This window comes from Bidens hawaiensis, unplaced genomic scaffold (assembly GCF_021521415.1).
Source record: "Bidens hawaiensis isolate Kalapana, Puna unplaced genomic scaffold, B.hawaiensis_p1.1 tig00000326_1, whole genome shotgun sequence".
Lineage (NCBI taxonomy): Eukaryota > Viridiplantae > Streptophyta > Magnoliopsida > Asterales > Asteraceae > Bidens > Bidens hawaiensis.
In genome coordinates, this window is record NW_027491025.1 from 7437792 (window position 1) to 7451126 (window position 13335).

General features: G+C 35.1%; 1 protein-coding gene across 1 annotated transcript; it reads right to left on the minus strand.

Moving 5' to 3' along the window:
• Positions 1-10378: 10378 nt before the first annotated feature.
• On the minus strand, positions 10379-12152 carry LOC143622106 (uncharacterized). The gene is made up of 2 exons (XM_077093348.1): positions 11691-12152; positions 10379-10384 (listed from the first exon to the last, which is right to left on the minus strand). Exons 1-2 carry the CDS (start codon positions 12150-12152, stop codon positions 10379-10381), a joined length of 468 nt encoding a protein of 155 aa, XP_076949463.1.
• Between the last annotated feature and the right edge of the window lie 1183 nt (positions 12153-13335).

Genomic DNA, 13335 nt, shown 5'->3' on the forward strand with positions numbered 1-13335 from the left:
TATTTATTTATTTTTTTTGAACAAAGCCAAAAATATAACAAGATTAAATACAAAAAAAAAATCATGCATGTTAATTTTTTTGTATAAAATCTTTCAAGGGGAAAATATAAAACCGAAAACCCGAAGCTTAGTTTCCCATATCCCGGCTCTTGATGCCATTTGTTGGGTTTCTATGGATATTTTAGACTTAGTTAATCATTTAACTAGTCATTAAAAGGCGGAAGCGTGATTATCTATAAACTTTATGTACATATATCCATATATATATTACAAGTTCATATGTGTGTTAATCTATGAATAACCCTTTATTCTTGTTTCAAGATTACCTTTAATCTTAAGATTAGAAACCCGAGACTAAGGATCAAATAATACGGAAAAACTAAACTATCAAAGCTTGTAAAACTTACATTCTTAACTCCTTAAGAGATGTAGTTGATGGTTGAAGAAGATGATGATGTTGATGCTAGACTTTCAAAGGGAAAATCCTCAAACGGAAGATACCCCGAGCCTCCAACACACACCGAGCTATGTTAGGAAGCTTGAACACGAGAAACCAAGACTCGAACCTCTTTTATTTCTTGACTTCGGCCAAACCAAAAACAAGAAGGAAAGAGAGTGGTATCTCTTTGAAAGTGTGTTGAACCATTCTTATATATATGAGATCATATCTCAATCAAATCTATGGTTAGGTTCATTTTTGGTCAAGTAAACTTTACTCAATCTCCAACAAAACTTTACTAACTTTGACCAAGTGTATGGAGTGTGTGTGTGACTCATGTTTAAATGATATATTTTATACTTTATAAAATATATAAACACCCCATCTTTTATAAACCATTTTATAAAAGAACACATGTCTAAATAATCATTCCAATAATAATTATTTGAATAAATAAATTAACCAATTAATTTATTTAACACTTTCAAGTAATTATTCAGAAACCCGATTTCTGAATGTGTCGTGTTCTGTATTTGTTTTATAGATTATATCTCAACAAATACATAATTGGTGTGTGTCTAACTCGTTATTGGGTATGACCCGACTTGGATCAAACACGGCTAGCCACATTAACCTAATTATGTGTCTCGGGCATACGGTATTCCAACATATATATCACACCCCACTTTTAGGGCCTAGGCGTGTGACCACAAGTTGGTATCTTTTTTATAAATAAATCAGAGTTGCGGGTTTTATTTCAGCGGAAGTCTTTAATAAAATATTATTACTTTGAAAACTTATTAAAATCTCGGGTTTAAATACCCGTTTGATATTTCAAATACACTTCTTTGTAAAACATAATTCTTTTATAATATTTTCAAATAAAATATCTGAGCCATCAGATAGCATCTAATGACTATAACTCCAATCTTCTATTCCTTCTTGCTTGTATGTTCTAACATTTCTTGTTTCCCTGCAAAATGGGTGGGAAAATACGTCAGCACAAAGCTGGTGAATAACGCTGGCTTTAAAATCTCTTTCAATACCTTTGTGAAACCAACAATAATACCTTTGTGACTACTCATTAGGCACCCAACTAAATTGGGATCAAATTACCCTAAGTACCATGTACAATTAATTATATACACAATATCATTTCTCTGAACAGTCTCGTAGACCTTCAGAGGCATGTTGATGATATGCATGGCCTCGGGGAAACTCCGAGTCACCATGTATGTTTGGATCAAGACACATGTATACTCTTAATCAGAGTGTCTGTTTCTTATTATTGTACACAAAGTTTTAAGGATTCGTAAATCCTATGCAAATATTCTGACTCATTATAAAAGGTCTGGGGCGTATTCACCTTGTCTGTTTATAATCAGTTTCTGATACTGATTCCTGTTTTCTGATTCTTGTCTTCTTGTTTTGTTACCTCGGACCTATAGTACGAGAATAACTATTTTGTATAAATAACTAGATCAACGATCTAGCTTTAGACCTTTAGTCTATTTTGTATAGCTTTAACTTTGATAAAATCATTTGTTTATATAAAACATTTGGACCTTTAGTCCCTTTCTTTATTTACCAATTATATGTTACGTTTCTTCTTCAGGAAGAAACGTCTATATTGAGTTTCTTCTTCAAGAAAAAACATTGATTTCATAATTATAACTTCTTGTATTATATTTCTTAGTCATAAAGAAATAATATTTTGACTATAACCTTTGCTCAAGAAAAGTTATATTATTCTTAATCGTAATCAAGGTTCGGGCTATACCCTCGACTATGGTCTAAGCCATTTATAATAATATAATAATAACTTAGGCAGAACCCCTTACCTCGCACGGGTATTCGGAGTTAGATTTCCCAAGTTTATACGGGCAGCACTTCTACTCTATCTGCACGTTTCTCGAGGCGTTCTTGATCCACCTTCCTTTGGCACGCAAATCGATGCAATGTTCGGACACTGGGTCATGCACGTACTTCGAGACGAAATGTCGGGTTTCTTGAGTGGCAGGCACTTCGATGAAACATCGGGTATTTGGCACGGATTACGATGTGTTATTTGTCGGGTCGGTGGTACGCAAAACGGTGTTCAGCACGCAAACCGAGGTAGAGAGAGTGAGATTCTAGTGAGAGAGTGGAGAGGTGTGCTGCAAATGAGCCGATCCCATCCCTATTATAGCAAATTTTGGATCCCATCGCGATACGCGATGGGCCCCTTCTTCATGGTCATCGCGTATCGCGATGACGCATAATGTCAGACGTTGCCACGTGGTCTGATACGTTCTGCCACGTGTCCTGGCCTGCTGCCACGTGTCCTGTCATGTTGACACCTGTCACCCGGAAGTGACACGTGTCCGTGAGTCATCACGGGTCATCGCGATATGCGATGCCCGTCTTCTTGGACTCATCGCGTAGCGCGATGGGCCCCTGGATATTATTTTTTAGTTTTAGTCCGTCGTCTTTGATAGCTTATCATTTTTAGGTCTAAATCTCGTTGTCCAAAAATACTAAGGCGGCTCTCAAGCCGCTCGCGGCGATGCAAGCGTGCAAAGTGCAAAGTGCGCCATCAAAGCGCCACATTGCGCCCAACGCCCTTCGCCGTCGCCTTCGCCATCGCCATCGCCATCGTCCGAGCCCGATCCCGAGCCCGTGTGCGTGCGCGTCGGGTGCTACGCACCCTCCGCTAGGACCACTTGTGTGACAATCATCAATTTCAGGTTAACTCCGTTAACTCAACTCCGTCAATTCAAACTTAAGATCATTGAATCTATAACGCACACCTCATTACATTTAAACTAGGGTTTAAATGACGCTTAACACTTACTACATGTGTAGTCTTTCGGGAATTGCATCGAAACGCAAAAGAGTTGACGCAAACAATTGGTGAATAAACGAAAAACGTCAAAACAATAATTATGTGAGAATTATGTGTTAGACTTATGTGTTATGTGATAACATTGTTATAAACGTTAACTCAATGTGCTAGAACTAGTTAATTAAGCTAGAAAAGTAACATTTGAAAGTGGAGGGACCTAGATGTAACATGATTGTTATTAAATAATATTAAGCTAAAACCCTAGCATCTCTTTCTCTCTCAAAACCGATCGGCCAGCCCCCTTCTCCCTTGTTCTTGGCTGCCGTCAATCACACACACACATACATACAAGAATCGTTCAAGTTTATTGGAGATTAAGGTGCTAGGAAGGTATAAACATCTATCCTATGCATCCTCTATGCTTAATCTTGATTTTGAATGGGTTAATTATAAACCCTAGGTCTGATTTTTCATATGTATATGTGTTCATAGGTTTTATTTTGATTTGATGATGTATTGATGATGATTTGATGACTAGAATTGATATTGTTACATGTTAATTGTTGTGTCTTTGATTTTGAGATCAAATAAAACCCTAACCATGTATGAATGGTGTAATTGATATGCATGGATAGTGGTTATGGGGTCTAGAATGTCATATGAATGAATTGTGGTCTATAGATGGTTAATATGTTGAGTTTTGTTGCAAACAGTTTCTGGACAGATTGTGTTGTTGATGTTCAATTGACTGTATCGGGGTGTAAATGTGAAAATTGGTTGAGATTATTGATACTACAGTAAACTAGGTTGAGTCTAGTTTCTATAGAATTTAAATTTGCAATTTTTGGACGTGTAAAAGTTAACTTTTATGATTTTACAAAAACGTTGTACAAAGCTGAGTTGTTAGACCTGCTGTTAGGTTGTTTTGTAAATATTATATATCATGAACTACGAGACCAATTGGGTTGGTTCCACTTCTGGAAGTTGACTTGTTGAGTTAGGAACCTAACCCAAGTGGTCTTGCATTTGTTGGATTTTTAGTTTAACGGGAATTTCAAATAAAATTCTGTTGCGCATGAATTTGACTGTTATGAGTTTGCTGTAATGTTTTGATCATTATGAGAAATATATGTGGAATAAAAATAAAATAAAATATGTTCTGGAAACCCAACACATGCATGCTTTTGTGATGATTTTTGGTAAATTAATTGAGATGCTATGATCGGTGGAATAGTACAATCTTTCAAGTAGAATTTCTGTCTCGGTGAAACTAGCTGCTGAATTTTGTGAAAATGCATGAAACATGATAATTGCTAGTTAATTGTTATGTTTTGACCAAATTGCCCCTGCGGGGAAACTTGCTAAATAGTTGTCGTGTTTTGACCAAATTGCCCTTACGGGGAGTAATTGCTAGTGATGTACATTATTAATACATGACACGTAAATAATTGCTCACACATGCAACGTATCACAGATGTACTTGTTAAAGTCACACACGATTCACAAACGAAACACGAAATATATTGTGTGCATAGGTATTATATGCCGAGTCTAGAGACTCGATAATATTTCTGACACTTAGAAAAATCTCTTTATTGTTTTAGAACGCTAGAGAGAGTTTTTCTGTGACACGCATCCCTTGGTGATTTATTTTGGGAGATACTTCGCAAGCAGTGAGTTCACTTACCCCTTTTAAACTGTTTTCAAACGCTTTTCACTTGGGGAGATAACATACTCCGAAAATGCATTTAAGATTTTTTTAATATAGATTATATATCACTTGTAAAGACTAAGTGGCAAACGCAATAACTAAAGTCCTTCATTCACATCGAACCGTTTAATATTGGATAATAGCGAGTCATTGTTGAGTAGTACTACTGGGTTTGACAAACCCCACCCAACGCTAAACTCGACTGGAGGTCGAGTGGGTGTAATCTTGGCTAAACACATACCATGGTCGGGATAGACCTGGTGGCAAGGCAATGATAAACAGTCAGCTTCGGTGTCGAACAATTAGTAATACTTGTTTTATAGGCTTGCTACCTATAGATATATAATTGACATAACGCAAAACGCTGAAACGCAAAACGCTGAAACGCAAAACGCTGAAACGCAAACGCTGAACGCTCTATTTTATATAAACTTGTGAACTCACCAACCCCGTGTTGACACTTTTAGTATGTTATTCTCAGGTAGCCGAGGCGGGCGCGCGGTATAGGATCATGCATTGCTTGAAACGCTTTTGTTATGCAAACTATTTTTTTAAAAAAAATTGTTATCATTTGGTTTAAGTCGTCCTGCGTGACGCAACATTTATTTCATGGTGTTTACGCTTCCGCATTTAATTACTCGTAAACGTTTTCGTGGTTTGAAAACTTTGTTTTATGGTTTGATTATAACTAATGAATCCGATCCTGTTAGTTCACACCCTCTGACGGTAAAACTCCGTTAGTGGATTTTGAGGGTGTGACAACTTGGTGCATGATATTCATAAAAGAATATAACTATGGAAATTCTATCTCTTATAAAGAGCTTCCATTTCTTTACCACTTCCAGTGTGGGATGGATTCCATTTCCCTTATTTATACCTTAGTGGAATGCTTCTATTTTCTTACATCTTCCAATGTGGGATGGAATTTCTTTTCATGTAAGTAAACTTTAACTTAGGAAATATTTTTATTTCCTTATCTTTCTTACATTTCCTTATTTAATATTTTCTCATGATTTGACTTGGTATTATTTTTGATCCCTTAACTTTCCTAAGTTGTCAAATTTGGATCAAAATTTTGGGGATGTTACTATATATATATATATATATATAGGGGATGGATCTTGCGAGAAGTGATATTACAGCGAGAAGTGAATGTATAACTCCATTAATCCTTAATTTCACTCACTTTCTTATGATGTTACATACATATATGTAGGTTGGTTGTATTTATGTCTTAATTACACATTCAAACAAACCTACAAACATATAATTATACCGATCCACATTTAAACCTATGTACCTACACATATACAAACATACATACACATATACAAACATACGTACACATATACAAACATACGTACCTACACACATACATACGCACCTACACAATGCACCTACACATAGGAAAGGGAGTGAAATTAGGGATTAATGGAGTTACACCTTCACTTCTCGGACTTCTCGCTGTAAAAAAACTTCTGAAATGATCCAATATCCCTATATATATATACACACACACTACGTGAATATTGACCTTCGGTCACACGAAAAAAGTGTGGTCGTAGGCCTTTAGCCACACACGTTTAGTGTTTTCAAAACCAGTATGCAAGTATGTCCGTGTTTTCAATCCAAAACCTGGTGTCACGTGTAACAGAGTTTTCTCAAAACCAAATGAATGCATTTGACTCGCTAACTGTTACCTAGTACAAGTGTTTTAAGTTAAGAGAGTATGTTCAACAACACATGACTCTAAGACCCACGTATGAACTCACACACAAACACAAACATGACCCGACGAATCGTTGGTGATAATAAGTAATGTCAAGAGTACCGAAAGTCCTAACATGTATCCACACATCATATCATGGTAAAGCAACCAAATATTCATCATAAAACTTAACTTATGATCATTCAGTTCACGAGACAGATTCTGACATGTACAAACTGATTTTATTCACAAAGAAAAGATTAAGGATAAATTCTAAAACATTTACCACAGTATTATATATGAATCAGGTTTCTCAAAAAATTTTTATTATATTTTTCTCAAGCATAGAAAACTCACAATAATTCAACCATTACAGATAGGTACTAACAGTTCAGCAGATTGCGCAACAAAAACTAGTTTAATGGTTCTACCAACTCATTAAACCAAATTGTGTAAGACCAATTGGATTATCTTTTAAACTCATAATACTAAGTTCCAGAAGTGGAACCAACCCGTTTGGGTTTGTCATTAAAGAGTTATGGTGTCCGAAAAATGGACCAGAATATAACTCCCCGAATCAGCTTTGACATATGTTTTTGTAAAATCATAAAAGGTATTCAACACTCATCCAAAAATTACAAAATTTAACTTTCTGAAAATTAGACTCAGAATACTATATCCTAAAATCAACAATCGATCAATAATCATCGTTTAACAGCAAGTTACTGACCAATCAATAAATGAGAACGAATCTGTCAGCCAACTGTTCTCAATAAAACTCAAACCCTAACATGTTTATGACATCACTAGGGTTCTAATTAATCATGTTAAAAACCCCAGTTAGAAAATATAAATCCAACAATTATAAAAAGTAAAGATTCAAAAACGTCACTTGAAACTTGTATCAAGATTGTTTAAATTAGAACGAAAACTAATCGATTGAATCCAAGACCTAATTGCTTACATTCAAACCCTCGAACACCCAAATTTCTCAAAATTAAAGTATAAATCACCTACCTAACCAAGATGAGCTTCAATCGATGTTAATGAGTGATGAAAGTATTAGTAGCAGATGATGGATTAGGGTTCAGATTGGTTACTGAAGGGTGGATGTCTGGTTGGTCACACAAAAGAATTAGAAGTGGCTATTAATTATCAACAGTCACACTTTTGTTTTAATGTAACTGTTCGCTTTTAGCCATACATAAAAATTTATAAGTGGCTATAAAATAATGCTTTATGGTCACATAAACCCGTAAGTGTGACCATATGTATAAGCTTTTAGCCACATATGAAACAATTAAAGTGTGACCGTTAACGGTCACATGTTTTGTTTGTTGTCACCGTTAACTTTTAGCCACACATAAAACTTATAAGTGGCTAACAAACAATACTATATGGTCACATATACCCTTAAGTGTGGCCATATGTATTAGTTTTTAACAACATCGTTATCAAACTACTGTGAGCGTAGATCATATTTGGCCATAATTTACTAAGTGTGGCTAACAGTTTCGAACAACTGTGTTTTTTTGTCACACGAATTGAAAAAGTGTGGCTAAATGTTCCAGCAGGTGTGATTTTTTGCCACAAAATTCTAATTTATGTGGCTAAAGGTTCTAACAGGTGTGTTTTTAGTTCTAACAAGTGCGTTTTTAGTCACACGAATAACAAATGTGTGGCGAAAGCGACCTTTAGCCACACATTTAGACCGAGGTGTGGCAAACACCCAGAGAATGTGTGTGGCCAAAAGCCAATATTCACGTAGTGATATAGGGTGAGGTTATAATAAAAAGTAAAGTGTGTCTAGGAAGTGTAGGAAGAGATCTGGAGCGTTGGATTTGGGAATCCAATGGTTGTGGCTCGTTGTTGTGTTTTTGTCTAGGTGTGTTCTATTTTAGTACTTGTTTTATAACACTGCAAGGACAATATCGTCTAGTGTGTTATATTAACTTTGGAAATAAACAATCAAATTAATTAGGCAAATGTGAGAGACAAAACATTTCCATAACCCACCACAAACCACCCAAAACCATGACCACATCTTTCTTTGGGTCTTGCTTTATTTGAATTAATTCTATACATTTTGATAATTATGGATCAATTTTGGATAGAACTACAAGTGAAAGTAGATGCATATAATTGGATGTTGGTGTGTTCCTGCTCCATTATGTATGTGGTTCATATGACGGTGTGTCTAAATTTGGTTAATGTGTTTATATATTTAGCCAGTGTGTTATAGTTGATGATTTTGTTTGGTTTTTGGTTATGATGATTTATTGGTTGTTTCTATTATTTGAAGTTGGTGTGTTTTTGAAAATTATGTAGTTAATGTTATAACAAGATTAGTGTGTTTCTGTTAATAATGAATATGTATTTAATATGTTTGACCAATTATAAGCAAAGACATATGGAATATAATTAAATTAATAATTCAATTTCAAAATTAAAATGACATGTTTGTTTACAATCTTGCCCCTATGTGGTATATTAGATCTAATAATCACTTTCTACACTTTGTAGGAAAAAGATACTTCTTATTTTAACCTTGCTATATATATAGGGAGAGAGATGGAGGGAGAGAGTTAGGTTTAAAAGGAAAATCCAAAAAAGTGGGGAACTGGGGAACACCCTTTCTAACTCTTGATCAACATTTTTGTAAGAGAAAAAAAAATCAAAAAAATTAGATAACAAAAAATAAAAAAATAAAAAAAAAGTAAAAAAGAAAATTTTATCTAGCATCCCCGGTTAAAAAAAATGAAAAAATTAATTAAAAAAGGAAAAAATTAAAAAAAGTAAAAAAACCAAAAAAAAATATCTAGTGTCCCCGTTCCAAAAAATATAAAAATAAAAAAAATCCTCAGTTTAGCATTCGGTTTTAGTTTAACTTTTAGAGATAGGTTTTTAGGGGGTTTAGGTTTTCCGGGTTGAGGGTTAGGTTTTTTTAGGTAGGTGTGTGTGTGGGGGGGGGGGGGGGGCTTATCTTGTACACGTGGCGATGGAAAGATAACAGGAAAAGCAAAATGCATATATATATTATAACCGTCACATTAAAACTCTCATTATTTTGTACATCCGTAAAAACATAACTTGAAAATGTTCATGAACACTAAATTTCGTGAGATAACCGTAGGTTGGTTTTGAATATATATATATATATAATTGTTTAATATACATTAAAATTATAACAAAACATGTTATTTTACATGTAAAATCTTTAAGAATTGTTGTTTTACATATAAAATATTATATTTTTATATGTAAATCTTAAAGAGCTGTTGTTTTACTTGTAAAATGTTAATGATATTTGTTGTTTTTCATGTAAAATGTTGTCAAACCCTAACCTACGATGGAAATGTCGGGCCTGAGCTGATTGCCACAGCTCTCAAGGTACTATCATGCAATATTAAAATGACAATATCTATTAATCAAATTCAATTTTCAAATAAATCAAATACAAACAAGTACATAATCCATAAATACAATAATACAGATTTTATATTTCCAAGGATCTTGATTAAAATGTTCTAACTTAAAATTGTCACTAAGTCTTCACCAAATCTTGCAACTAGTTCAAACATTAACCTACATATGCGTATAAAATAGAAAGGTTTATCAACAACACATGTTGAGTGAGTAAAACACCAGTTTAAGACACAACAATAATAATATATAATAAATAAATAAAGATGCAAACTATTCCTGTGAAAATAAACAGTTAAGCCATATCACATAAACAATCAATCAAACCATAAAGAAAGGGCTAAACCAATCCATATAAATGGACATTGGTTACCAAGCAAGGACTAAACCGTTGCCATAAAAATGGACATCGGTTGCCAAAGTAAGCAAATAACGTTCAAATAAAGCAAGTAAGCAAATAGCAAGTTAGGCATAAACCGATATACACACAAGAATTAACAATTGCGGTTTTGAATACCATATAATAGTTAAATATATAAGATACGCACATGTCCCCAAAAAGGTTTAAAAATAAGTAAAAAGAGGAGTGATTACTCACCTTAGCGATTAAGTAGGAGAAAATGATTCGACAAGAAATATAAAGGTAAATCAAGCTCTTTGGGAAATACCGACGAGATATTCTAATAAAGAATAATTGTGGAGATATAAATAACTATGATTTCAACAATGAATCTTAAACTAGATAGACGTTCGGGATTTTATGATCAGTGTAATCTTAAAAAAGTTAACTATTACTTTAGTTTATTATTAATTTTATTAAATAGTATATCTTAATTATATAAAATCATAATTATAAGTAGAATAATTGAATAAATTGTGTTTATAATTTTTGATAAATCATATAAAGAGATTTGTATCAAATAATTACTTTAAGCTAAAAATACATTTTATGTATGTATAGATATCTTTTCTATAAATAACGCATTCTTTTAAATAATTGTTGTAAATAATAATAACTAATAATATTTATACAAAAGATGAACTTTTATAAAAATACTTGAATTTACACTATATTTTAAATATGTTAAATAACAAGATGAATTTTAAATTAACACCCCTTTTCTAAATTAAAACCTTTAACAAATTTTAATAACTAAGATATATACATACATGTGTATATATATATATATATAGTTATTGGATTATTTCAGAAGTTTTTTTTAGGCAGAAGTGCGAGAAGTGAAGGTGTAACTTCATTAATCCCTAATTTCACTCCCTTTCTTATTGTGTAGGTTCGTATGTACGTGTGTAGATACGTATTTTTGTATATGTGTATGTATGTTTGTATGTGTGTAGGTACGTAGGTTTGAATGTGGCTCGGTACATTTGTATGTGTGCAGGTAGGTTTGAATGTGTGTAGGTAGGTTTGTATGTATGTAGCTAAGACATAAATACAACCAACCTACATACATGTAGGTAATTTCATAAGAAAGGTAGTGAAATTAGGGATTAATGGACTTACACCTTCATTTCTCGCTGTAATATCACTTCTCGCAAGATCCATCCCATACACACACACACACACAATCAAAGTAGGGATGTCGAGGAGAAATGTGTCTTCCTCAACCGAATCAACCGGCCCACCGATATAATGCTTTAACCTATGGCCATTCACCTTCCACGTGCTCCCATCAATATCTTGAAGTTCAACCGCATCATGTGGAAACATCTCCTTGACCGTATACGGTCCTCCCCATCTTAATCGAAGTTTACCTGGAAATAGCTTCAGACGGGAATTATAAACCAACACTCGATCCCCACACTTGAACTTTTTCACTTTCTTCAACTTCCGATCGTACAATGCCTTCATAAGTTCCTTATAACTCCATGATCTGACATACGCCTCATTTCTCAACTCCTCTACCCCATGAATTTGGAGATACTGGTTTTTCGCAGCTTGGTTCAGTTCAAGATTAACGGATCTCAACGCCCAATATGCTCTATGCTCAAACTCAACCAGTAAATGACACGCTTTCCCGTAAATCATCCTAAAGGGCGTGGTCCCAATAGGAGTTTTAAACGCGTACGAAAAGCCCAAAGTGCATCATCCAACTTGTCGGACCAATCCTTTCGGTTCTTGCCGACAGTTTTCTCCAAAATTAGTTTCACTCCTCGGTTTGCGTTCTCCACTTGACCACTCGTTTGTTGATGATAGGCGGTGGACAACCGGTGGGTGACCCCATATCGTGCCAACGCCTTTTCCATCTGGGCATTACAGAAATGTGTGCCCTTTCACTAATCAGAGCCTTGGGAGTACCAAACCGGCTAAACAACCTCTTCAAGAATCCCACTACAACTCAGGCGTCATTAGTGGGCAAGTCTTGAGCCTCAACCCACTTAGATACTTAGTCGATAGCCACAAGAATGTATCTATTCCCTCGAGAAGAAGGGAACGGACCCATAAAATCAATGCTCCAGACGTCGAAAACCTCACAAGCCTAAATAGGGTTTTGGGGCATCTTATTATGGGATGAGATGTTACCAGTGCGCAGACACGCGTCACAATTCTTGACAAACTCGTGTGAGTCTTTGAAAATCGATGGCCAATAAAAGCCGGAATCTAGAACTTTCCTAGCGGTGGAAGACAGACCATGGTGGCCTCCATTTAAACCCTCATGACAATGCCTAAGAATCTTTCCCTACTCACACACCTCCTCGACACTCGATCGGCACTTACACGAAACAAATATGGTGCATCCCATATGTAGTGGCTGGCTTCTGCGAAAAACTTCCTCCTCTGCTGATAACTCATGCCTTTGACCACTACTCCTTCGGCCAAATAATTCGCAATGTCAGAGAACCATGGCAGACCCTCCTCTTCAGCACTTACGTACAACACTGGCTCTCTCTCAAATCTCACCCTCACCATCATCAATGACTCATGGGGAAACTTATCCCCGATGAATTCTCTCTACTATCCTCTATCTTCGGATCCTCCAGACGTGATAAGTGATCAACGGCTACATTCTCCACTCCCATTTATCTCTAATCTCAATATCGAACTCGAAAAGCAAGAGAATCCATCATATCAGGCGAGGCTTGGCATCTTTCTTGGTGAACAAGTATCGCAATGCCGCTATGATCAGTATAAACGATGGTTTTGGACAACACGAGATAAGAACGAACTTTGTCAAACGCGAAAACCACTGCTACAAGCTCCTTCTCAGTAG